Source organism: Rhipicephalus sanguineus, chromosome 8 (genome assembly GCF_013339695.2).
Source record: "Rhipicephalus sanguineus isolate Rsan-2018 chromosome 8, BIME_Rsan_1.4, whole genome shotgun sequence".
NCBI lineage: Eukaryota > Metazoa > Arthropoda > Arachnida > Ixodida > Ixodidae > Rhipicephalus > Rhipicephalus sanguineus.
The window spans coordinates 30,228,310-30,256,265 of NC_051183.1; the positions used below are offsets into that span (position 1 = coordinate 30,228,310).

At 45.9% G+C, this 27,956-nt stretch overlaps 1 protein-coding gene across 1 annotated transcript in view; it reads right to left on the reverse strand.

The window, feature by feature from the left end:
• Positions 1-5,104: 5,104 nt before the first annotated feature.
• Positions 5,105-27,956, reverse strand: part of LOC119401625 (CCAAT/enhancer-binding protein zeta) — a 38,013-nt gene continuing 15,161 nt past the window's right edge. Inside the window, exons 9-18 of the mRNA XM_037668527.2 lie at positions 25,778-25,972; positions 21,660-21,826; positions 20,258-20,446; positions 16,003-16,188; positions 14,835-15,036; positions 14,160-14,340; positions 12,385-12,457; positions 8,713-8,749; positions 6,311-6,389; positions 5,105-5,279 (exon numbers count right to left, since the gene is read on the reverse strand). Coding sequence (XP_037524455.1) covers positions 5,140-5,279; positions 6,311-6,389; positions 8,713-8,749; positions 12,385-12,457; positions 14,160-14,340; positions 14,835-15,036; positions 16,003-16,188; positions 20,258-20,446; positions 21,660-21,826; positions 25,778-25,972 — 1,449 coding nt within the window. The 3' untranslated portion in view covers positions 5,105-5,139. The remainder of the gene's footprint in view (positions 5,280-6,310; positions 6,390-8,712; positions 8,750-12,384; positions 12,458-14,159; positions 14,341-14,834; positions 15,037-16,002; positions 16,189-20,257; positions 20,447-21,659; positions 21,827-25,777; positions 25,973-27,956) is intronic.

Sequence of the window (27,956 nt, forward strand, 5' to 3'; positions counted from 1 at the left end):
GAAAAATCGAAAAATAAAAAACTTCCGTGGGCTATAGGCTTGCCTAATGACTCAATATGGTCACAGAATCGAATTCATCAAAATGCGACGAAACTTCCAAAAATGGGCAAATACCAACATTTCGATGGGCTGTAGGTTTTCATTTTGGTTCAATACGGTTATAAAATCGAATTCATCAAAATGCGACGACACTTCAAAAAATAAATAGATAAATGGTTTCCAAGGGCTATATGCTTGCCATTTTCGCTCAATTTTTTATTTCAAAAATAAAAAATACAAGATTATAAAAGGTTATAGGCTTTCTATTTAGGCTGAAAATGGTGCCAAAATCGAGTTCATCAGAATTCGACCAAACTGTAAAATCGGGAAATACAAAATTTTCAAGGGCTATAGGCTTGCCATTTAGGCTAGAAATGGTGCCAAAATCGAGTTCATCAGAATTTGACTGAACTCTGTACACACGAGAAATACAAGATTTACAAAGGCTATAGGCTTGCATTTAGGCTGTAAATGGTGCCAAATCGAGTTCATCAGAAATTGACTAAACTTTGAAAAATCAAAAAGTACAAGATTGCCAAAGGCTGGCCATTTAGGCTGGAAGTGGTGCCAAAGTAAAGTTCATTGGAATTTGACTAAACTCTGTAAAATTGAGAAATACAAGATTTCCAATAGGTTTACTATTTTGTCTGAAAATAGACTCATATACGGAAAGAAAATGTGCAGCACCAAAAAACAAGGACGACAAGACAGGCAAAAACGGTACGAGCACTGAGGTTACATTGAAGACATCTAATTTTAGAAAATGTTTCATTTATACATGTCCACAGATCATCAAAAATCAGGCGAAATGTGTCAAGAAATCAACTTCGTTCTTCAAAGAAAGCCGCTGTGGGGACTGGTTGGTGCGAATACATGGCTTGTTCGCGCTGCCAGGAACTGGCAGCGCGAACAGGGTAGGAGGAGAGGGAGAGAGAGGAGGGAGGGAGGGAGGGAGGGAGGGAGGGAGGGAGGGAGGAGCGCTGCCAGGGCAGCAGGAGAGGGAGGGAGAGGAGAGGCCTGCTGCCGGCACGAGACGAGCCGAGCATGCGAGGGAGGGAGGGGAGAGGCTTGCTGCCGGCACGAGACGAGCCGAGCATGCGCAGTGGGGGTGTGGACGGCGCCACCGACGCCGCAGGTGCGACTAAGAAATGCTCCGCACTTAAAAGACACGCACAGGGTGTCTCGTTCTTCAGTTGTTATAGTCTGGCGTGCTGACAGTACTTGCATAAAAGTTAATCAAATATACTTCTATAACTGCGCTTTAAAAGATGTCATGCGGCCAATACGAAAACACGGTGCTTTGGAAAAGAGCAGCGCACACGTTTCACAAACTGGATATTAGGAGCGAATCTCGAGGCGAGTTCTTTTTTTATTGCAAACTGTGCGAATGCACTGATGCTTTCTATGTACAACCACACTTTTTCGACGGGCGCATGATAAGCTCTGACGCGTAATCACAGAGTCATATTTCTTTAACTAGAAAGAAGTAGTCGTTACAGCACGCCATCAGCGTCACAGCACACATTGCGGGTACTGGGCTGGCGGTATCCAGTCCCTAGTTAACCCAAGGCAGAAGTAGATTTCACAGAACAACAGGCAACAATTTATTGAACGCTCGCACGTCAACACGACGACCGAAGGCGCGCAAGGCAGGGCCGGCATGAAGCGAGAGGCAGGCGAGCTGGAACTTCAGGCAGCGTGCGGTTGTTGTTGCAGCCAGACGATCAACTCCTTGGGATACGCCAAGGCGGACTATTTTAAGGGCACATGATGGGACACGCGAATCACTAGCACGCATCACGTGGTGCTATCAAGCCAGCTAGTGGGGGCGTGGCTCCTAGAGCACATATATCTCGCATTCTGTGAGGAAGTGTTCAGTCGAAGGTCAGCGCTCGTCCTGTATTTATGTCACTCATCTAGACCTTCCTTTTTGCGCTAAATAATTTCTTGTTACGAACCAACCAGACAACGCCTTAATTCTTTTAACCTAAAATCCCTTTCACCAAAATGCGGCGAAACGTTTAAGATTGCAGAAATACCATATTTCCAAAGGCCTTAGACTTACCTTCTGAGTCAAAAATATGCGCAAAATCTATTGCATCAGAACTTGCGGAAAGTTTAAGAAATCGAGAAATTAAAGATTTCAGGAGGCTATAGCGCTACCTCTCTGGTCACAAATGACAACAGAATTTACTTGTGAACCTCTGAACTTAGCTAAGGATGATTCGCAAGTGCCGCATTTTTCTTCACGTATGCGCTAAAGTAATGTGCAGAACAACTTCTAAAAGCCACTTCCTGTGCACTTGTTGTAGCCGAGTTGGTAAGGTGCTCAGCTCACAACCCAAGGGGCGCAGGTTCGAATCCTGCTCGCGGCATCGCTGCGAAAAAAAAAATACGTCCTACACAGTGATGTGGCTAAAGCGCAGTTCACACCCCGTACACTGGCGCATCGAATCGCACTGCCAATATTCCTGAGTATGGAGTGATGTTCTGATGGTTGCATCGGTGCCCGCACTGACACGCCCACCACTGTAGTTGTCAGCAAGCGCTGCAATATCGCACAGATCAACCCTTCCCTCCTGTATACATTTACGCTCGGCCTGGGCTGAAAAACGTGGTCGTCTTTTTTTTTTTTGAAATTTGGCCTTTAGAGAAAAAACACGAGGACCCCCGGTTCGTGCACGGGCAGCTACCCTTGAGCCCGTGCAGCGGGTTGGGGGTCCTCCAGGCGTCTTAAGCTCCGCACCACAGTGGCACTGTAAGACCACTACGAAGCCCGGCTGTACCCATTTGCAACCGCTGGGTGGGCGGCCGGCACTGGGAATCGAACCCGGTACCTCCCGTAGTGGAAGCTGACGCCCAAGCGTTTCGCCACCGCTGCGGTGAGCGTACAAGTAAACAACACGCAAGATACCTGTTGCATGAGAATGCGACGAAGTGTAAAAATAATGTATTGAAAGAAACGAATGTTCATTTCCCAAACAGTGAACGCTCTGGCCGCAGTCGCATCCGTTGAGAATTGCAGGGTCATAGCCTTAACTTTCCGATAGCGATGCCCACACCGGGATTCGAACCACCGCCCTATCGGTTGGGAGCTTAACGCCTTAGCCACTCAGCCACAGGAACGGCACAGCAAACAGTGCTTACAAGTTGGTCTGTAGGTTATTGCAGCCCATATTCGTAAGTTCTTTTTAGGGGCGAAGCTCCTTAAGGCGGCACCCGTTCGTCCCTCGTAGTCGTAGTAGTGCGTAACCAGTCGTAACGCTAGTACCAGAACTTGACCTCCAAGGTGGTGCCTAGAATGTTAATGTAGCCATTTTCGAAACAGCCCAAGAATCCCAGAACATTTTATACGGAACTAATATTCACTAGCTTTAACGGAGGAACATTACAATTACTTTGGACTGACAAAAAAATACCACAATTATGTAAACTGAGACAAACTTGTATACAGCAGAAACTAGAGCTTTAGATATATTTCGTAACTGCAGGTTGAAATATAGCAGTGACTACAGTATTCGAGGTGGCACTTTGTCAATAGCTTTTAAACAAAACCGATATATAAATATTAAACAATATTCATAAGTCAACGTCATCATGAATATCATGAAGATAGTGGGTTGATTATTCTGTCGCTTCGGCGACACCGGAGTTTTAAGCAAACAAGCCTTTACCCTATGATCAATATAGCGTCGATGGTCCCGTAAAACCTTGAGACATGCATCGTCGTAATTCAATGATTAAAAAACAAGCTTCCTTTCTGTTGTAAACGGGTTAAATAAAAATTCAATTCAATCCAATTCAATATTCGCACACCCCTAAAATTTACCTTTTGCGTGAGAAAGCATTTTGTTATGGCTTTAACTGCGCTATAACAAGGTCAGCAAAGAAAGACAGCACGTGCGCAGAAGAGCAGAAATTGCAGAACGTGCTGTCTTCTCTTTGTAGCCCTTGCTAAAGCGTAGTAAAAGCCAATACCAAATATGAACGTCAACCAGCTAGTCCAACTTGCTGTTATTCTTGAGAAAGCAACATTACTAATTTAGTGCTCAACAACGGATCGGGCAATAACGAGCGACTGCAGAGCTCCACAGTCATCAGCAACGACGGACAAAAAAAGAAAAGAAAGCAGAATCTGGCTACTTGTCGTTCTTTTGAGCGAGGCATTTCGCGTCCAAACGCATTGCCGAGTGGTCAATGTTTTGGTGCATTCCTGTATCGTGCTGGGTCGTCGTATTCGTTGCCCACACAACTATCGCTAGCATTCTTTAACTACCCTTTGCACACCGATTCGAGCATTAAGTGCTGGGTGTGCAGAAAAAATAGTCGCAACTACCGCCAAAAGCATGCCGCGGCGGTTTCCCGCGAATCGGCACCTCCACTACAGTGAACTAGCTATAGTCGGATACAACTTTAGAAGTCTGTGGCATTTCCTCCTCAAACGCTGATCCACACAAACCTTTATGAGCAGGGCTATTTCTTCAGTCGCGCAGGCGATCGGCTGCAGCGCTTCGGTCATCTTGGTGGGGCTTTTCCGGACTTCTTAAGTTGTATCCGACCCCTGAACACTGTACCCCCGCGCGGCAAGCAGACCAAATTTCTCTTCGTATTTCCGGCGCGGGAGTCGCGTGACAGGAGTGTCACGTGACGCTTATCTGTTGCGTTTTGAATATGCTTGCTCTTGGGTGGCGAAAGTGGCGCAGGAGCTGTTATAGTGACAGCCCCAGGACACCTTTACTGGGAGGGGGAGGCACCCACGACAAACGAGTTCCTTCGGCAGGAGATGTGGCTGTCACCCCGTGCCCTCCACCCTGGCGTCACCCCTGCACATGAAGCTCCACGTGTATCGCGCCCGAGCGCAGTGCTTTTGGGGTACGGTGTATGTTAAAATAGAGCGCCCAGTGGGTCCCACGCGAGCCATAGTTTTTTTACGAGCGACGCAAATTATTGGAACTGCTGCGTCCGCAGCTAGTGCTAAACGAAATGTCCCAGCGGAGGATCTGCGCCGCCCAGGTCAGAACACTGCAGCGCTCAAATTTGTCATTGAGGAGTATCTTAATCGTCGGTGACTTTTTATTACACAGAAGGCAAGAAACGGCATCATCGCCGCTTCTGTCGCTTTCCCGCCATTTTCCCACGTCTTGGCGCGGAACCAGCGCCGAGCTTCCGCTTCCGACTTCTCCAGTCTTCGCCGCGGACCCAGGCATCTCGGTCTCTCTCCCATCTGAGCTGCTTTGCACCTGGTGGAAAAATAGTTAGGCAAACAAATAACGACATTATACTGGCTGCACACAGCTGTTAAAGGAACACTGACATCAATTTTCGGAGCTGAGTTTATTCTGCCATATAAATCTCCTCAATACGGAGACGACTCTGAACAAGTGTGAAGCTCAGTAAGTGCTGACATTTTATTTTGACATTAGCGTCAATTTTCCTATGGCGCATCTACTGATGTCGACACTGTCGTGACGTCAGGCTAGTGTATCAATTCTGGTGACCTCACGCACTGGTGTGGCTAGTTGTGATGACGTCAGGTACTAAAACATTCAAAATGGCCGCTTCTGAGCCACGGAGCGAAGCGGCCGAGGAAACGTCACAATGCGCGAGACGTGACAGGAAGCTCATACCGTGTCGTGACGTCAGGGTGCAGTAGGAAATAAATCTAGCTTTTAATAACATATTGTAATTACTTTTTCAGGGTGCACTCCCGCTTGCCAGTACAATTACTAGGCTCTTGAGGGCTTCGCCTTTAATTTGACTCAGAAAAAGACAACTGAGAATTTTCGCGTCAGTACACGTTTATTTAAGTGGAATCCCAGAGAGCTCATTGGTACTACATTCTAAGGAAAGTTCACTCACAAGGGCTGCTGCTAACGCAATGAACATTAATACAGCTTAACTACCGTAGTGCAACCCTCACTGCATGGTTGTGTGCATCACGCTATTTCGCGTTGTCGCTATTTTGTGATAATCACATCTTCTGCGCATGCAAATCCGATTATTTCCCGATGTTATAAATTATTTTTGCTCAGTGCCCATTCAATATGGCAATCAGGTAAAGCTCTACAATGACTGCTTCCATGGGTTACATTACTAAATTGCTCTGCTACTAACTGAATGGCTAATTTGCTCTGACGATGCCTTCACAGTTAGCCACTCACCCATTTTTTTGTTAGGCGCAACAGGGGGCACGGATTTTATCTTGGGTATCTACATATGGTAGAGTGTGGTCTATCTCAATAACTACAATAGCTATACTTAGCGGACTTACTTGCTTTGTCCTTGTTTGAGACAGCCTGTGACGTCGTCGTGTCCACACCTCCGGCATTTTCTTCCAACAGATGAGAAAACTGAAGCGTTTGAGAAAAAAAAACAACATTGCATACTCCATACTTGGATCTCCAACAAACAAAATGTTTGAAGAGAATGGTACTAATCCTATAGCTTGCTTGTTTCTGAACATGACAGAACCTCATGCTCTTTTCTTTTTTTAGCGCTCATAAGTGTACGGTCACCAGAGAAAAAGATTATTGTAACAAAATGGCAAGTTGGGCTAGTTGGTGCGCATTCATTTTGTTAAGAAAAACATTAACAAAAGCGATCTCTAGCCAGAAAGGTTGTTCGAGCTAATCTTTTTCCCCAGTGACTCTACATCAACGGTCTCAAAGCACACTTTTCTACTGACACTGAAATCTTGTACTACTATAACTATGTGCCTGAGCAAATACTGTATATGATCTTGTAATAAGCCCTCAAAGAATTGACTGTATGTGTACATAAGTAAATAAATAAATAAAATAAGCAATACATGAAATAGAACACTAAAAAAGCAAGAGCTTGCCATACTTGAGTAAAAAAGTAGCAAATTACCTGGTCAATGTTTCCAGAACACTTAAAACAGCATTGACACAAAAAGCCTTTCTACACACGTGCAAGTCTGCCCCCTCTTTCCATTGAAAAGGTCTGCTAAGAGAGAGCACTCGCAAGGATCATGGCATCCAACACAAACTTGTGACGGAGGGGCGGTTGGTTGTTCACACGAAAACTGAAGGATCGTTTCGCATGCAGTGGCATGACATGCACTTTAAGTTGATTTTAAATATATTCTAGGCTATATTATCTGTTAATATTTCGTAGACGATGCGTGTGTGTCCACACAAACCTATCCCACAAGTTATATCGCCTTCAAAATTTTGTGTCAGTACTCCTTTAGGAGTGAACCATTTCTTTTTACAGAGCAATGTCAACAACATTAATAAGGCAATGCTAAAAGGAAGAGACCCCTCTGCTAACTTCACACAAGCCTGTTGACTTAGACAGACAAAATGGTTACAGGGGTGCAACAGCCGAATTAGGATTTGAAGCAATTTTTGGAGCTGCAAAATTTTGATGAGGGTTGCAACGTGGGCCTATGGGTTACTCATATGAAAAGCTTTTGGTGTAGCACGGAAGGAAACACGGACACGAGAAGCAAAATTTTGCTTGTGGAACACAAAAATCCAAATTTGGAGCAGCTTACAGGAAAAAAATGCTCCATTTTTTAGCCCGAAATTCCAAATCTGGAGCAGTACAAAAACAAGTCTTACTTTTAAATACGGAGAATATATATGCAAACTATTCAACATCAGCTAACTCGTGCGCAGTGCAGGTGAGCACTGCTATTTTAATAAAAGCACTCTGGTGAACCATCCCACGGTGAGAACAATGTCGAAGTCCACATTAGCATTTGCAGATCCTGTTAAACCACTTGAAAGGTGCTGCATGTGCTCTTGTCAATCTCCCAACCTGGCGACCTCGAAATTTGGGAGATTCGTAAAGCAGGAGCGAAAAGGGGTGGCAAAAAAGAAAACTGACGTGCATTTTTGTTTACTGTTTCTCAGCGTTGCAGAAACGTCATACACCACTCTGAATGATTGCCAGTAATTATTTCGACGTCAGCAATCATACTCGTACTTGTTATTACATGGCGAGCGCACGTATGAGTAATTAAGGAACAAAATGCGCTGCCCCGTGACAGCGAGTACTAGTAGCCCCTTTTAAATTATAATACGCTTTTCCACACAGCAAAGGTGTCCTGCGGCAAAAGTGGCTTAAAAAGTGTTCTGAACGTGCTAGAACAAGGCCAGAAAATTTTAGAACTGCTGTCTTTTTTTTTTGTTTTTTTCTCTCGCGGTGAGGTTAGGGTTATGGTCTGCACGTGTGGATTGCATTGGACGATGACGCGCAAGCTGCCGGTGATTAACGCATTCTGCATTTCTAGCTAAAATTAGCGGTACTGAGAAAATTTCGAGACTGTTCGGGTATTTTGGTGCAGTGCGGCACAATTTCACCAATTTTCCTGGTTCTGGCTATGCTTGGCATAAAAATTGGGAATTGTATCAAATTGGCACAATTGGCGCAGCTGTTGCACCCCTGCGTTTATCAATGCCTATTAAACTGAAAACAAATGACGATCTATCTCTCTATTTCAATGCTTGCCAACATGCATAATACGTCTACACAGTGAAGCCTTTTCAGACCAATTGTGGACATAATTGGTCTGAAAAGTGCCTCACAACCTGACATGTGGCAATGCCATGACACATTTTCTGTTTCAGCAGGTAAGTGTTCACGCTTCAATTCGTTGCCTATAAAACTTCCAAGATATTAGAGGTTGAGATGTGCCCAGCTTACCTCTTCTGCAGAAGCAACAAGCTTCGACAAGTCGAAACTGAAATGCAAAAAGAAGCATGAAATTCTCCAAATGACACAGCTGTCACTGGCTATAGTCAATATAAACCGATTAACAGTAACAACATTCAGAAGTATATATTCTGTTACAGATACAAGCCTCACGTGTACAACAGTACTCCTTCTTTGGTTCACAATGTTAAACGGACTCCAAAGTGAAACGTTAAAAATCAGGTTAGACAAAGAAATTATTACTTCAAAACTCTATTTCACTAATTTTTACATCATAGGTTAGTTAAGGGGAGACACTGGTCTGAAAACTGCTTGTCTCAATTTTTAGTATTTCTGGCTGAAATTTACACACAGTATGTATTTTCGACTGCTGAAAACAAATATGCAATTACCTTTTGTCTATCGTGCACGGATTGTAAGATATTGACTGTTCCATACACTTGCATTCTGCCCAGACTTTTGACAGCTTTCTCGCAAAATACCTTTATGAATTTGATATCACTGCATCCTATAAAGACCAGAGAGTGCAACATAACCATAACTTAATTTTTAGCTGTATCCATTCAAAAGTTATGGCCTTAAGAAGTACACTAATGAGAAATCAGAAACTGTTGCTTAATTTTACTGCTAATTAAATCACAGTTATTAATAAAAATGTTGTAATTTCTTGGTTTTCTTGCACTAATAAATGCACAACCTTTCAAATACCACAAAAATGATCAAAATCTGACCGCTACATCAAAAGATATTGTGGGCAACAGCCTATAATGTGATGAAAAATGTGGTTTTGAGAAAATGAGAAAAGAAGTTTAGAAACATGGTGGGCACTTATTTTGAACTGGAAAAGGCCTGAATTGGTGTTCTTAGGATAGTAGAAGCCACCAGGAACATAGTCATCATTATTCTTCTTAGTGTGGTTTCTTTTCACTCTGGTCTCGCTGGTGATATACTGCATTCTTGCAGCTGCTGATATCACTTCCTCCTGAATGCATGAGCGATTCTGAACTTCTAATGACTGCCTGCCATTGCACTGTCATCAGTTGGGCATCTCCGCAAAATGGCGGACAATGTGACGATGCACCACTGTCTAGCAGAAGCATCCTCAAGCATCCAAGATGGAAGGAATAATTTACCCTGTGTGATAGAAATGCACCAATGCTGTGCGAGCACTTTTTTTTTTTAAGCGCAATGGCTTCGCCTCTGCTAGATGAAAAGCATTCTTGTGCTAGGAACAGCTAATAGAAAAGTGTGTGTTTCAAATGAGACCAAAATGGCTGTGCTACTTAATGTGGTTCCTGCACGGTGCGCTATTGAATGGGACTTTTTGAGGTGCTTTGGTGAGCAAAAATGGTCATGAAACTGACTTCAAGACCAAATAACTCGGCGAGTATCCATTACATGTCTGTAATATTTTGGAAACGACTTTTTTAGACCTTCTAGATTGTCAAAAAAAATATTTCAGAAAATTGTGTTTTTTCAAAATTTTTCCGCCTCCCAGACCAGTGTCTCCCCTTAACAGAAGAGTAAGTAAAGGTCAAAGCTTAATGTCTGAATTAAGTGCCGATGTTTCAGCACGTGAACATCAGTGTGACGTCACAAATTTCATAGTCTTTCGCGTATTTTCGCCACTTGCACTCAATGAAATTTTGTGAAACTTGCCATGTCAAGGCTTTGTGTCCCTTAGAATATAATTTATACCATAATTTTTAGCGACAAACAATTATGCACATCCCAACAGTTGCCATCAAAATCTACAATGTCGCAGCGAGCTCGTGCGGGAACTTCAAAGTGGTGTCAGCACTTGTATTATCATTTTGTGCATTTTTTTTTGCTTACAAAGTGTATTATCATGGTAAGAGTTCTGCTTTTGGTATTTTGAAATTGCAATTTTAACTAATACAGAAAAACTCGTTTTTCTCTTGAGTGCCCCTTCAAGTCTCCTCCTAGATCAAGCATGTGCAGTGATTGCAGGTTATCCTTCGAAGCTGTGCTAATAATAATACGAGGGTTGACCGTAAAATAAGGTTTCCAATAATTTTTCACAATAAAAAAATATTTATTGGCATTGAATAATATGTTTTCGCAAAGCTTAGACTTTGTCCTATTTTGAGACATAATTGCCGATGAGATCAATGCATTTTTGCATGCAGTGTACCACCTTCTTTATGGCTGAATCGTAGAACTCTCCCGCCATGCCACAAAGGTAGCTTTTAAAACCTCTTTTTTGTGCTCTTCTGTGGTTATGAAATGTGTTCGACCCAGGTATTTCATCAATTCAAGGATGAGATGGTAGTCATTCAGGGCAACGTCTTGGCTGCAGGGCAGGTGTGTGATAGTATTCCATCAATTTGTTGATGAGATCATATGATGTATAGGTGACGTGCCAACGAGTGTTGTCCTGATGAAAACGCACTCCCTTCATAAACATGCGTCTCTCTTGCTCTGAATTGTGCGGTGAAGGTTCTTCAATGTCTCTCAGCAGCAGTCCGCATTGATTGTTGTACCGGCAGGCATGAGTTCGCACAAAAATAACCTCTTCCTGTCCGAAAAGATGCTCGCCATCCCTTTGCCGGCAGAAAGTGTTTGTTTGAACTTTCGCGGCTTCAGCTACTCTGGATGTTTCGTTTCCGGCATCGTGTAGCGGACCCAGGTCTCGTCACCAGTAACAATAGAGTCCAACAATTCCTCACCATTGGTTTCATAGGCCTAAAGAAAATCGTACGCCACTTTGACATGTCGCCATTTGTGGTCTTCCGTAAACATTCTTGGGACGCACCTTGCACAAACCTTGGTGTACCCAAAACGGTCTGGCGAAATATTGTCAAAGGAGGTCTTGCTGACGCCAGGGATCATCTCGCAGAGCTCCCAAATCGTCACCCTTCGATCTTTCAACATTATTTATTACACTTTTGCAATCATTTTGCGTGTAACTGATGGCGGCCCAGAACGCTGCTCGTCATGGAGATCTGTACGTCCATCTTTGAATTCTCAGCACCATCTTCTCACGTGTTGTACGCTCATACACTTTTCCCCTAGACTTCACACAGTTAGGAATGAGTGTCCACCGGCACAGCTCTTTTTTTCTTTTGCACACAGTAAACTAATCACAGTGCATAATTCGCCCTTGGCAGGAGATGCGAGTCAGAGCTCTATCTCTAACGGCTGTGAAGCCAAGACTGAGCATTGCAGACAGCTCGCTGAGGTGGGGACTGGAAGAGGGGCAACCAAGCTATACGCAAGTGTCGCCCGATCCCACGTACCAGCGTTCCTCGCGTGAGCAGCTCCTTGGAAACCTTATTTTATGGACAACCCTCGTAATAACTGTCTGGGTTTAACGTCCCAAAACCACAATAGTATCGTTAAGAGGGATGCTGTTGCCTTAGTGTAGGGCTCCTATTTCAGCCACCTGGGGTTCTTTAACGTGCATCTAAATCTAAGTACACGGGTCTCAATAATTTTTGCCTCCATCGAAAATGTGGCCGCCGTGACCAGGATTCGATCCCACGACCTTCGGGTCAGTAGTCGAGCACTGTAACCACTAGACCACCGTGGTAGGTTTGAAAGCTGTGGTAAGTGCTTCCATCAACCAGGCATTTCTTGCCTGTAAGAGCCGAACACTGTAGTCTGGCAAAGTACAAGACATCTCAAAGCACGTCTACTAACCCTTTACTCTTGACCTTGCCCTTGCCAGGTATCTCTCTGGATGGCCTTTTTCCTCCGGTGCTGAACTCATCATCTGCACAAAAGGGGGCGCCACATGCAACATTTTTGACTGCTGTCGTGACAGCCTGTTCACAGATACAAGGCATGATTTTATACGCGTTATATGAGGATGTCCGTCCTTGCTCTACACAATTCGTCAAGAGTCGCAAGTATATCCCCCGTTAGTGATGTTCACGCGTCTTTACCAATCACGTGCGGAGAGGATGAACTTCTATTTAAGAATGTGTAAGATCATGCCCATGCTGACTCCCCAGTGCATGCAAACAGCACAGTGTGTGGCTTTTGCGCAAACGAAGCAAAGTGCGCAAACATACGTGGTCAACGATGATGTTATCACGAACACTGCTCGTGCCACATGACCGTTTGCCCTACCCCTCTGCGCCCTTTGCCTTTTGCCATATTCATTTGCCTTATCAGTAAAAAATATGTTATCCATATACAGTCAAACCCCGCTACAATGAAATTGACGGTGCTCGGAAAAATGTTCGTTGAAGCGAACATTTCGTTGTAGTGAAATCGAAAAAAATATGGCTGACCTGAGCTAGTAGAACAGTGAAACTTTTATTTCCAATATTCAAAAAGTGTATGCTGCTTCCTTTGCGTCCCCAGCAGCGTTACGACGAGATTCTCATATATGCATAGCGACGCCACGCTGAAAAGCACGCAGAAACAACGGCATCCGCGAATGAATCAAACAAGCACGGGCGCGCAACACGAACTGCACAGTTGCATCAACACGCTAACACTAGCTATTTGCCGACAACGGCGACATGCAGGCGTGCTATCGCGGAGCGATGACTTACACCTTATTCTATGCTATTCTTATCCACCACTCGCGGCTGGCTGATCCTGTTGATAACGCGGACGAATTGTTGCTCCGACCACCGGTCGCACTGGCCAAGCGCGAAAACACGAAAAGCATTGGCATTGGAAAAGGCACCATTCCGCGACTGCACCCCAGGGCTGCTCGCGTTGATAACGCGGATGTTGCGGATGTACCATCGCTCTGACCACCAGCGAAGCGCGAAAAGCATGAAAAGTATTGGAAAGGCATCGGAAAAGCTATCGTTTCGCGATTGAAACCCCAGTGTCGACGACTGAGCTTTGGCTTCGGATTATATCTGCGACTCAGAAGCAACTCAAGCCAGTTGCGAAAGCAGAGCAGTCTGATCGCCGTCGCTATCAAGCAATGGCGGCCCCCATGCTCAGTCAACAGCGGCGGTTTCTGGTAGTTCCAACACGCGATTCAGACTTTGAATTCGCATTTTTATGTTCTAAAATGCATCAATATGTCAAGATTGTGTTTCTTGCACGGTAAATTAAATTTTTGAGCCCCGAATGGCATCGTCAAATTTCGTTGAAGCGGAACGGCAGCAGAAAAAGTGTTCGTTGTGGCGAGCATATTTATGCATTGACTCCTATGGACTGTTGACGGGGAACCGAGAATTTTTTGTTGTACCGGAAATTTCGTTGAAGCGGAGTTCGTTGTAGCGGAGTTCGACTGTACACTCAAACCTCATTATAACGAAGTTACGTCCTACACGAAAATAACTTAGCTATATATTTGAAAATTTGTTATGAACGTATATTCCTAACACTGTATGTATTGCAAGACTATTCTTCATATACTTCGTTATAACCGATATTTCGTTATATCCGTGTTCATTATATCGAGGTGTAGAGTGCACTCCTTCTCTGCATATAAATCAGCTTACCCTCATCTGAAAATTCAATGTCCTCCTCTTGAATCTCCGAGCCACCTTTGCCAACGGGCAGCCCTTTGAGGGCCTCCTGGTATTCCTCGTCATCTTCAAGCCCCTCAAGGCCATCATCATCGTCATCATCCGAATCCTCGTCACCGGAATCATCAGACTCCATCTTGCCCTTCTTGCGTTTCTGAAGAAAATATACAACATGCAATTCCTCACATCAGACTAAATAAAAATCTTTCTACAGTAAAAGCTTGTTAATTCGGGTTTCACGGTAGCGGAAAAAATGTCCTAATTAACCGAATTCCGAATTATCGAAAGTATCAAGAAAATAATAAACAAATGTCTATTACGTCAATACACTTTCGTTTTCTTGACGAATACGTAAATTCTGTACTGTAATTTTTACCACTCGCGACTTTGTTCACAGTGTGACCGCAGCTCAAGACCTCTCAGTCTACACTAACACAAAACATGCTAATCCGAAATTAACCAGAAAAGTCATTACCGTCGTTACCGTACGGTTCCCGCTGATGACGGTCGCGATGCAGACGGTGCCGTCCTCGTTCCTTTGCGTCGCACAGAGTTAGGGTGATTATAAATGCATTCAGCGCAGTAGAAATGAAAGCCTAGGACTTTCGGCGCATGTTAGCTCTCACATGAAATGACATCCAGACTGACCTTGCTTCCAGAGAAGGCCGAGGCAAAGTCCAGCTCCCCGTCGACGCCCGGTTCGAACAAGTCCAGGACCCGGTCGACGTCGTCACTGGCCACACTCTCCGCGTCGGATGCAAGCTCGTCGTCGTTTCCATCCTTCTTCTTCTTCTTGTCTTCGTCCTTGCCCTTCTCGGCCTTGCGCCGCTCACGCTCCTGCTTGAAGTACCTGGTCACCAAAAAAATGCAAAAAGGCACAACTGTTAGCTTACATCGCAAGGGCAGACATCTGACCCTTACACAACATTGTCACTTTGTTGGGTGAACCATTTCAGTGTTTCCGTTTTGCATTACATCTGCTGACTGTACGTTTTGCTTATTCGTGGCAACAGCACAACAATGATTGAAATACAGACTGATCAGCTATCGGTCTAGGGCAGGAGTCTCAAATATGTGGCCCGCGGGCCGCATCGCTAGCAGCCAGGCCTGCACATGACTGTCTTCGTCCAGCATATTTTTTTATTTTCATAATAAGCATATTCATGAGCTACACAGACGTGATTTGTCTCAAGCATTTTTCCGTGAAGCACCCCATGTGTTCACCCCGTTTTTGTTCCACATAACCATGGAACAAAACTGTGTGCAGTAGACTCTCAGTAAATGAAAATATCTCAAACGGAACTGCTGCTTAATAGACCAACTGCCTCTAATATGGTTCGTTTTCTATTTGTATTCTGCACCCTTGCTCATCTTTCAGTAAGCAGGACTCCTGTTAAACGGAACACATTTTCCTGGTCCCTTCAGGTCCGTTTAATGAGTCTATGTATTCCAGAATTGGCGTGCAGATTTCAATTATTCTGAAGGTCAGTATCAATAGGTCTCACGTTTCTCAAAACCTGACGTCATACCCTCGAGAAATGACTCATATATGAGATATGGGAAAATAGCGACGTCAGTTGAAATTTTGATCAGCACCCCCCCCCCTGCTCCAATACTCTTCACTGTACCGGCCCTTGCAGGACACTAAATTTCGTGATGGCGGCCCACTGGCAGAGGTGAGCTTGAGATCTCTGGTGTCTAGGGAGATGTCACATGCTCTCCGGACATGGATTTTGCGGATGCCGGCTGGGTGCACACTTTCGCCAAACTAGCCGAAAAACACCTTTGCGTTAAAGCATGGGTGCCAGATCCTAACCTGTACAAGAATGTCTCCTCCGGTGGAATGTTGGCCTCAACCTGGTGCTGGTACTGGCGACTGAGCACGTCCATTTTACGGACTCCCTTCGGCGTGTATTGTCTCCGCTTGCCAAAGACACTGGCCGCCTGATCCTCCATGACAGGCTCGTTGGCGGCGGGTGCCTTAGGGTTTCGGTACACAAACCTGGCATTTGGAACAAGAGAGATTGAAAATGTCAGTTACACGGGATACGGGAGAATTTACATTAACAAATGAAAGCAGAGTGCCAAACATTAGTGACCTCTGTTAAAACAAGAACTTGTGAACTCACAGAACGCAAGACATTTATTTATTTTTTTTCAAATTTTATTTTTGGCCTAACAAAAACAATAAATGATAGAGTTCTTGATTCTATTTCTTGGTAATGATTACCAAGAAATGGCTTCAAGAGCTCTCTTATTTATTTTAATTTCAACGACAAAAAAGTTTTAAAAACAAGAGTTGGGGATGTAATCTAACTTGTAGAAAAGATAATGAGCGCTTTGAAAGCAAGATATCGGGTTAAAAAGTAAGAGGCATGCAGTAAAGGATATCAGAGAACCAGATGGAGTGATAAGATCAGAAAGTCGATAGCGAGGTTGATTTACTAATAAGTCACCTTACGCCGTTCACCTTCACTGTTATACTAATCAGATACATTCTGTTGTGTCCTGAACATGCAAATAAGGTTCACAACATAATCAGGTCATGATTTATTATGTTTAAGTAATGTTATGACACGAACTTGATTAAACAGTACAGTAAAAGCTCGTTAATTCGAACTGACACCCTGGTCCCGGCAGAGCCCTGTGTCGGGGGCTCTGCTTATCGGGGGAAGAACTCCCGATAATTTGAATGCGTTGGTATCCACAACGGTTAATTCGAACTGGGAGCCCCTGGTTATCATCGCTACTTGCAGAAGTCGGCCACAGTGATTAAAATGTGTTGCAAAACCAAACCAAACCAAATTTCTTACAGACGCAAAACAACGAAACAGCAGCATTTCTCAGGAGATGAGAATTTGGACGGTGCTCTGGGGCTCTTGGGCAAGCGGCAAATGATCTTCAGGGGGTTGCGACAGAAGAAACGCAAGCAAATGCAAATTACTTATTATTTTTAATTTTGATTGTGTTAACTCTGGCATGTACATAAAAGTGTTTTGGGGTATAAATAGCGCCATACATTTCGACATCAAGGCTCACTGCTCACATGAATGCATGTCCGTGCTTGTTTCTGGCGCATCATTCAGCACGTTAAAAGGAGCTCGAGCGCGCTCTAGCTGGCGGAGTGCGCTCTTTTAAACTTAACAGTTAAAGAGTGACTTCCGGTACGTGATTACAGAGTGCACGCTATGCGCTCCAACCCTGAGACTGTACACGAGAGCTCGCGCCTGCTACGGCTTCTGGAAAAATGATGTGCTTCCAACTCTTTCCTCTGATGATGTGAGCTCTCTTTCCCCGCTTGTTCCTACCGCGGAAGCAACATAACATTCACCATGTGCAATTTCGTGCCCCTGAAAGCAGTCGATGGAAATCGCCATTAAGCTGAGCTCCGAAGGCATCGCACTCGAGTGCATTAAAGTGTGTTTCTGCGGAGTTCAGAGCGCCCAATGACTCATCAATTAATCCTGTTCACTGTTAGAGCTCCATGAAGTGAATTTACGAAATCACCTGCCACAAGCGTGTACTAGCGCCTAATTCGCGATAACGAGCCCAGAGGTGCCTTCTTTGGGTTCTTCTCGCGCAGTGTGGCACGAAGTCCGTTCATTCTAGCGCCCGCCTGTTAATTCAAACTCTGCTTAATTAGAACAATTTTATAGTCCCCTTCGAGTTTGAATTAACGAGCTTTTACTGTATTGCCATAGCTGAAAATCTCCAAAGGAGCCCTTCCTTACAACATACAATAAAATCTCCTTATAACGAAGTCACATCTGACACAAACACGGCTTCGTAATAACCAGAAATTCGTTAAAAAATAATAACTACACTGTACCAATGACAACACAATTCCTCATTTACTTCATTCTAATGGAAAAGTAATTATATCAATATTCGTAATATCGCGGTTCGATTGTTTAATGAGAGCCACTGCCCCTGGTTACAATGACAACAGTAGTGATGATCAAGTTCTTGGTTTCACAACATATCAGGAATGTGCTTGGCCAGAGCCTCACTGTGGTATCCCATCACTCACTCCCATCACTCACTGTGGTATCCCATCACTCCCATCACTCAAGCTACGGAGAACCCCAAGGTGTTCTGGTCTTACGTGAATAGTCTTCGGTCATCACGTCACCGCCCCAGCTTCAACATCCAGGGAAAGCTTGTTGACCGCCCTGCGGAAGACTCTGCTCTCTTTGCTGAACAATTTTCTTCCATCCATGTTCAAGCCCCCGCCGATGACAGCGAACTACTCGAAAAATTCTCTCCACGTGATCAAGGCACGCATCCAACTCAGCTTCCCGACGACTTGCGTGATGACTCACTCCTTATCTCAGCTACTTTTTCACCAGAAGCACTGTCCTCAGCCATCTGCAAAATCAATCCATCTCCCAGCCCCGGTCCCGATGGCATGGCGCCCACCTTCTTTCGACTGCTTGCGCCCCAAGTGCTTGTATCCCTGTGCACTGTGTTCCAATCCCTACTTGACCATGGGACTGTGTCCGCCTCTTGGAAACGTGCCCTGGTTACCCCTGTTCACAAAGGGAAATCCAAGCCCTCTAACGATCCCAAGAACTATCGTCCAATTTCCATTACGTCGATCATATGCCGCACGTTTGAACGTGCTCTGAACAGCCAACTCCTTGACTTTCTCGAGCGGAAAAAGTTTTTTCCTGCCTCGCAGCATGGCTTTCGCCGTGACCGCAGCTGCGACACAGCCCTGGCTACCCTGAACGAAATCGTAAGTCACAATCTTGACAACCGCACAGAAACCGACGTCATTCAGCTCGACCTGAGCAACGCCTTCGACACCCTCAACATTTCCCTCTTGCTGGACAAGGCGAAGGAAGCAGGAATTCGTGGATACCTGCTCGGGTGGCTGGCCAACTTCCTGATCGGGCGCAGCCAACGTGTCTTATATTGTGGCGCCCACTCGAAGAGGATACCTGTGCCCTCAGGAGTGCCTCAGGGTTCTGTCCTTGCGCCGACCCTCTTCCTGATATACGTCAACAACATGCCCCAGGACAACCGCTTCCCCCTTGTGCAGTACGCGGACGACACGTCCATCCTTGCCCCTATCCTTTGTCCCTCCACAAGTGAGGATCTCCAGGAGTACCTAATGGTGATCGACTCCTGGATCATTTCCAACCACCTGAAGCTGTCCCCCGATAAATGCAGTGTAATGAAGTTCTCGAGTGCTCGCCTGCCTGCCAAGCCCTCATACACTATGCGCGGTATCCCTCTTCCCACCGAGGATTCACTGAAAATCTTAGGTGTGACGTTCACCAACACTCTGGACTTCAGCCTTCAGGTTGCAAGCGTCGTTGCTAAGGCTCGCCGCGTCCTCGGCTTCGTGTCCAGAGTCTCTAAACCATGCGGTCCCGCTACATTTGCCCTTCTGTACACATCACTCGTGCTGCCTATCCTTGAATATGGCTGCGCCGTACGGTCACCCAACCAACAGCACCTTATCGCCCGCATCGAAAGCGTACAAAGAAGAGCCTCGCGCATCCTCTACGCACGCTCCATAAAGTCTTCGCCGGCGGACTACGCTACCCGCCTGAAGATGGCCAAGTGGCGTTCTCTGCGACAACGTCGTGCTGTGACCCAAATGCGCCTGCTCTGTCGTCTACTCTATGGCTCCCTGGCGGACACCCCCTTATCGTCAGCAGTACGTGTGAATAAACGCTCGGGTCAGCCGGAGCCTCTGCATACACGAACTAAGCGTCACGGCTCCTCCGCCATCCCAGCCGCCGTACGCGAGTTCCTCACTCTTCCCATGAGTGTTTGCGCACCTCCCCCTCGCACCAGCGAAGACTCCAAACAGCTCTGCTCTCTGTACAGTCGCCATCTGTCCAGCGATTCGTGATGACCTCACCCCCCCCTTTTTTTTTCTTCCTTCTTTCTTTCCTTTTTTTTCTTTTTTTTTTCTCTCTCTTTCTTGCCTTCCGGTGACGGGCTAGCAGACGCACGCGCGTAAGGGTCTTTCCTTTCTGTGTAGCCTCGCACGCCACCGGAGGGCTCACATTGTTGTGCAAATAAAAATTATTATTATTATATTATATTATTATCACCTATCGAGGAAGCGTGACAGGGTGAAATCCTGCAGCGGGTCACCAGGATACGCAACGGGCTGTCCTCGCAGGATGCGCTCGGCAAACAGCGCCACCGACGGGTGGTAGTGATGGCTGAGGTGACGCAGCTCCCAAGCGGGGCAGAACTCGGCGCCGCAGTAGAGTGGGTTGCGAGCCAGGGGGTCATACCTGCAAAAAACAAAGATCTATGACAGTGGTTCTCAAATGGGGTTCTGCGGAGCCGTCTTAGGGGTTCCACATCGCCATCGCCTGCGAAAAAAAAAGTGTTTGGAGGCGAGTTTTGACCTATTCACAGTTTCAAGTCCTGCTCCAGGAACTGCAGCAACATTCTTGAACAAGATTGCCTCGGGTGCTCCAATGCCTCAATTAAAAGCTAAGCCTGCCACATCAGACCCCCTTCTCCCGTTTCGTCACGTCAAAGGGTCCGCCATGACACTGACCAGTTCACAAGGGTTCCCCGACATATCAACAGCTGAGAACCACTGATCTATGAAATCATGCGATGCAAACGCCCTTCTTCATGAAACGAGCTGCCGTAAAATACCGCAGAAGCACCCTGTTTTGCTCAAGCGCCCAGTTTAACATTTCCAAAACTTCAGAATTATGAAAATTATGTGCTATGAGCCCACCCTCTCCAAAGTGCCAGCGTCAGCGCAAATACTACTCACTCCACTTAGGACACTGAGGCCACTGCGGCCGCTTCACTGAGTTCAGTGACAATGAGCAGGCGTTAATGTATTCAATCAGTTACCATTTGAAAATAAACATGCTTTCTTTGATTTCATAGCCCCTTTCATAGCGCCATTTCAGTGCTAAATGAAACCTTAAGATGGGAAGCTAGACCACTCCAGAAATGGAACAATGGCCAAACACAGTTCTTAGTTAAAATAGAGGGCTCGCTTGGCAATGAAAGTTCTGTCAGTCACCGATTAAAATGCAGAAGCCTGGCTCTCACCAATATCAATACATAGGTTCCAGAATAGTTTGCTTGCTAGAACTATTCAAAAATAATCTACATGTACTTGCATAAACACAATGACTTTGCATAATCCTTCCTGCCACAGAAAATTTGAGATAAATGCAGAACCCAGAACCTAAAAAGATACTGGTTCGAGAAACCACATCAAATCTTAAAGCACTCTGCAATACCGCATTTGCTTCGTATAACATTCCAATTTATTGCTATCGCACTGATTGCTTCGCCCTTGCGCCAAAGCTGTGACTTTGCTAGCATTACCGCATTTTTCACTCATCCTGAAAAAGTTTTCATAAAATCTACCTTGGATAATAAATGCACACCCCAACTTTACTGCAGTTTTTCACAACAGAAGGCGTGTTCATTACACAATATGGTAAAGCAATCCCGAAAGCCACCACTAACCCGGTCCTCCGCCGCCGCTCCACTGTTGGGGCTCCCGACTCGTCGATGGTTGTCGTCTTTGTGTGAACCCAGGAGCCTGTGCTTTGCTTTTCACCGGCTGTTCCTGTCTGGCTACCACTAGAACCCGATCGTGCTCGTTTTGCGGCACCTGACGATTCTCCTTCGTCCTGAAAAATAAAGAACACACCGTCTTACACATCAGTCGCCAGCAAGAACACGCAAAGTGTGCCATTGTGAAAAAGGATGTTCTGCTCCAACGCTCACAGATATTACTTCAAGAGTCAGAATTGACATTGTTAATATTGGCATGTGTGCAAGGTGGCACCACCTGTTTTGGACTATTGCAGTTCTTATGAGCATCATCACTAGCTGATTGATAGACAGCAGTAAAGATGTAGGTCATGGAGGAATAAAGTCGGTACATTCATATTGGCAATGGTGATTTAGGTTGAGAAGCAACAGCACGAGATTTGGTGTCAATTTTGCACACAAGAGTCGTGCAATGGTACTCAGTTCATGATGACAGACTTCTAGACGAACAATCGAACTGCACCACTGTTTACATGTACTATGACGCTCAGTATGAGTACATCACGCGACCGCGTGGGCGAGCGCTCTGCAAGGTTGTTCAGTGGTGCCGATCATGGCATATCTTCAAGTTATCGGGAGAGAGTTTGGCTGCTCGTGCGAGCGCGCATTGCCCCCACTTGCTTGCTTTCAATCCTCGAAGTTGACATTTTCTAAGCTGCAGGGGCGTAGCCAAGGGGGGGGTTAGGGGGGGTTCAACCCCCCCCCCCCCCCCTGAAATTTTTCAGTTTTGCTTGCGTATATATACACGCACACATACAAACGCACACACGAACATACATAAAGTATGGTTGAACCCCCCCCCCCCCCGAAAAAAATTTCTGGCTACGCCCCTGCTAAGCTGATATGACTGCAGGGCAAAACGAGGGCAAGGGTGAAGACAAGTGGTGGCGATGAGCGCTCCCAGGGACAGCCAAACTCTCTCCAGATAACTCGAAAATATGCCATGATCGGCGCCACTGTACAACCTTGCAGAGCGCTCGGCCACGTGCTCGCATGACGTAGCTCGTACTGAGCGCGATAGTACATGTCGTTTTGACATTTGAAGAAACATACTGTGCTACAATGATACGTTTAGTAAATGCCAACTTGCCCAAGAAGAAATTATCCTGAAGTTCCCCCTAAAGTGCAGCGTTATCAAATGTAAATTTATTGCTATCACACACTTCATTATAAAAGAAAAAATTGATCACCACCACTTTGTAGCACAAGGCTATACATGGAAATCCGTACGGATTTCTTCGAAGAAAAGCTTCTTAGTAGATGAAAAATTTGTCCTGGTCCAAGGATCAAACCTGGGACCAACGCTTTTGTGGAGCGCTCGCCCGACCAATTGGACTATCCAACTTCAGTGTGCTTTGCTTTGAGTTGTCGATTAATTTACCCTTGCACTGCCAATTGTTAGCATCCCAGTTAGCTCAACTCGTAGAGTGACCGCTCTGGAAAGGTGTAGGTCCCGGGTTGGATTCCCACACCTGAGATTCCCCAACTGAGAAGCTTTCCTTCGGAGAAATCTGTACGGATTTCTTTACAGCTTTGTGGTACAAAAGGGTGGGCGTCAATTTTTCCGTTCATCACTCTTCCGCCCTCTTGCAGGATTCTGCAGAACTGATTTGCAACTACAATTACAGATCTCAGAGGTACATATGATGCTCAAGAGGCTTCAGACAAAGTACTTTTAGAAACTGTAAACTATACATAGATAAAAGGGCACATACCGCAACACATACAAGCACCTGTATTTGCGTGTATTGTGCGCCTTCCCATCCATGACCAGTTTGCACTTCTTAAGGGGAGACCCCTGTTCAGAGATATTTCTTAAATTTCTTTGCCAACCAAAGGCACTTTGACCGCCCTACCCTACCAATCAGTCTCAGAGTGTATGGGCGCCTCAGAATATGTGAGCAGTCTGCTGCTCACTATGTTTTCGAGTTGCTAGGTCACAGTGGATGCGGATCCATGGCGTCGACGCCACAGGGAGTCGTCGAGAGAAATGGCTCGAGAGCTGTGGCGGGTTCCCCTGAATATTGCCCAGAGAGTTTGTGTTGGGGAAGCGAACCAACGCAGCGGATTCTCAAAGTGGTCAGGTGGGTGCCGCGGTCCAGGCCACGTGGCTGCAGCGACAGAAGTGCAGAAGCGGTGTCCGAAGCGGGATATCGGGTTACGTCCGTCGGCAGTAATGGCCAACGCAGGTGGTTCCGCCGAAGGAGAGCATCGCGCGGATTCCTTTTCTCCAAGCTAAGAGCAAGGAGAGGGAGAACGTACAGTGTTTGTATGATTGTTTTACAGCGAAAGCTGTTATGAGATCATTTCACCGGCCGTTTTTGGCGCCGTAGTTGTCCGCCGGCCGCTGCCGCCGCCGCTGCCGCCGCCGCCGCCGCCGCCGCCGCCGGTGTCCGTAACCAGTATCGATCGAAATAAGAAAAAAAACTAAATAAGAAAAAAATTCCAGGATGGAACGAGGTTCGAACCTGGGCCCTCTGCGTGGGAGCCCAGTATTCAACCTCTGAGCCATGCCCGTGCTTGAAACTGCTTTGCAAAAAGGTCCTATACAGGCTTCATGTCGGGAAGAAACCACATTAGCATATGCAATATAGCGTGGTAGAAGAGTAAAATAAGCACCAAGCGTCGCACAACGCGAATTCTGTAACCAGGCGTCACACAATGCGAATTGCGCAACGAGTAGTTTGTGAAATGCTTCCAACCCATTACAAAGATCTCTGCCATAATTCTTCGTCGTCATCAGGCACACCATCAACAAAGTGCGCATAATGCCTTACATGCGTTTAGCAGGTACCACGGATCTCCGTAAAATGACGAAAAATGGCACAGTGCCTGCTGCCCTACTTTTCAAAATTAGAATGATTTAGAGCGTAGTGAGTCCCTCGCAAGTGCACTTGTATTGGTTGCCAAGGAAGCCTATAAGCGCAGATCCATTTGCTCGGGGCCTCAGTAAAATTACAATGCTTTATAGCGTAGTGGGTTCCTCGCAAGTGCACTTGGATTGGTTGCCAAGGAAGCCCATGAGCGCATGATCCATTTCCTCGGGGTCTCAGTAAAGTTCTTCGCCCCCCCCCCCCCCGTCTCTCTCCCACGTCAACGTATGTTATACAGCATGACGGGAGAGGGAAATAGCGAGCGGGCGTCACGCAATGCAAATTAGATAACTGGTGGGCCGTTTAAAGCTTCCAACCCATTACAAAGGGCTGAGCCATAATTCTTCATCGTCATCAGTCGTCGCGTCAACAAAGTGCACATAATGCCTTACAGACGTGTAGCTGGTGCCTCGCTTCTCCGCAAAATGACGAATAATGGCTTAGTAGGTGCTTCCCAACTTCACAAAAATTGTGATTTATGGCGTAGTGGGCACCTTTCTAGTCTACTTGTATTGTAGCCCCAAGAGAGCTTACAACGAGCTCTAGAAACGCCGCTCTTCCAGCTTTCGCTGTGACTGTGCTGCGGTTTCAGCGCAGGCCTGGCGTTTTTTCAACTGAGCGGGAATGCCCGTTGGAAGACGAAACGGTGAGGGTTCGCTGGGCGCAGCCTGGGTGGACGGTCGTTGTCAATAAACGCTACCTTCAACCAGACTCTGGCTCTTCCTTCGCCTTGCCAGCGTGCACTCGGATCATCGAGGGCCTGTCGATACCAACCAAACTTAACTGGCGCAGTCGACAGTATCGACAGAGCTTACAGCGAGGAAGACGCCGGAGCGTTAGTGGAGGTGAGCTGTTACGTCATCACCGCGACTCGGTGATGACGTTATCTAAAGTAGGGTATCCTCTTTTTTAAAAACATCAAATTTTGCCACAAGAATAATTGCATATTTGAAATTAAGACTTACAAGTACATAAGCTGCAAAAGTTTCATAAAAATCGGTTCAAAAATAAAGAAATGGATATCTAAAGCAGGGTATCCTGTTAAATATACTTCAGGATTCATGACATGGCTAAACATCCACTCTGGTGAACTTCACTTTAGACAAAATCTCACCGACTGTAACACGATGCCAGAAGTAGAAGGATGCCACTCACACTGTCATCCGGAGCATCATCATAATGCTCGCCATCGCTGTCATTGTCGTCCAGTTGCACCGAGCACTCTGGGGCTTCATCGTCGGGGCTGTCATCAAACGTCCGAGCATCGAGGAGAGTTGGCCGTAGCTTGACAACTTCGGACACGAGGAATAGGATGCCGCAAGCCAGATGCGGAGAACGGTAAAGACACGCCTGCAGTCAAAACATGATTATAATAGTATCTGGGGTTTAACGTCCCAAAACCACGATATTATTATGAGAGATGCCGTAGGGGAGGGCTCCGGAAATTTCGACCACCTGGGTGCACCTAAATCGATGTACACGGGCCTCAAACATTTTCGCCTTCATCGGAAGTGCAGCCGCTGTGGCCGGGATTTGATCCCGCGACCTTCGAGTCAGCAGTCGAGCGCCATAACCACTAGACCACCGTGGCGGGGCTGCAGTCAAAGCATGAAAACGGTGCTTGCCACAGAGTACTAGTTTGTCGTGTTTATCATCTTAATGCCACACATAATAACAAAATCTAAATATTGCATTCATTTACTTATTTATTTTATTTATTTCAAGAAACCCTTAAAGGCCCTCACTGGGAGGTTATTAGTACCATAGGGGGGGGGTGGGGCAGGAAAGAAAGGCGACAATGCAACAGAGACACAACAAGCACAAAAAATGGCAAAAGTAATAAGACTCGCCTAAGCATAATGAAGAAAGCAACACAATAACGCAACACAATATAAGAGAATAACATAACAGAACACAAAATAACAAACTAAATGGGCTATCGAGAATGGAACAGAACGTAAATAAAGACTACACTTTGTTATCATTTTTTGGAAGGGCATTAAATATTGAAATATTGGTTTCCGTTGCTATTGTACAAGGCAGCTGGCTTCATTGAATAATGGTTTTTGGAATGAACGAATTAGCAAAAGATGAAGTACGGCATGAAATGTGTTTGATCCTGAGAGGGTGATCATGGCGTGGAAAGATGGCTGAGGGTGAGTGAAATATATCATTATGAAGCAACGGATGATGGTAAATTCTATGGAAAAAGAGATAAACAGGCAAGTTTAATAATAATAATATCTGGGGTTTAATGTCCCAAAACCACGATATGATTATGAGAGACGCCATAGTGAAGGGCTCCGGAAATTTCGACCACCTGGGGTTCTTTAACGTGCACCTATAAACGGGCAAGTTTACAACGATGGGAAAGGTTATCAAGACATGCACGAGCTTTTAAACCGGTGATGCTAGTGAAGCGAGAGTAGTCAGAGAAAATGAAAAAAGCAGCATGGTTCTGCAAAGATTCTATGTTATTAATGACGTATGCTCTTCTAGGTCCCATAAGACTGAAGCGTACGCAATTTTAGGGCAGATTAGGGTAATATACGCAAGTTTTTGCACCTCTGCAGGAGCAGACGCAGAGTACATTTCAAGATACCAAGAGCAGCCCAACGCGTGCACGCAGTATGAGAAGGAGCGGTTACCAAGGCCGACGGAAAAGCCTTTGCCCCTTTTGCTCCATCCGCTTGTTGTGCGCACGCTCGGCTCCGAACGGGCGCCTGCATCTGCGCGTTACCGCTGTTTGGCTCTGATTTCCTGTCGGGAAAATAGTTGCATCGTCGCTGTATGCAGAGATCGCGTCTGCGACCTCGATTCACCCGCAAATGACACTGCAATCGAGCTTTAGTCTTTGCCACCAGCAGGTGAAATTACAAGCTTGGCAGACTTTTGCAGGATAGTTTCCGCGTCTGTTCTCCCAACCGTGATCCGAAACTTTATTCCATGCATGCTGCCCTTCGTTTAGCTCGTGAGTGCGATCTATTCTAAGCCCGATACCCGTGTTGTCTTGAGCAAGCTTCCCGCAATGGCCTGCCAAGTTGCGACCCACACGCTGGGCCTAACAAGCGATAGCTGCCTCGTCGGTAGTGACTATGGACGATCAATGTAGCGGTTTCGTGACGAGCCAATGAAACGTTTTGCAGTTGTTGCCTTTGGAAGGGGCTACTTATGTCTTCAACAGAAACGAGGGCGCGCATGTGCAACACTTGAGTGGTGGTTCGCGGTCACCACTGTTTTCGACGTTGTGCACGCGCTCGGAAAATCGAAAGCATGCAGAATTTGACTTGACGTTCGACGTATAGTTTCTGCGTAGTGAGGTACTGCAGTGTAG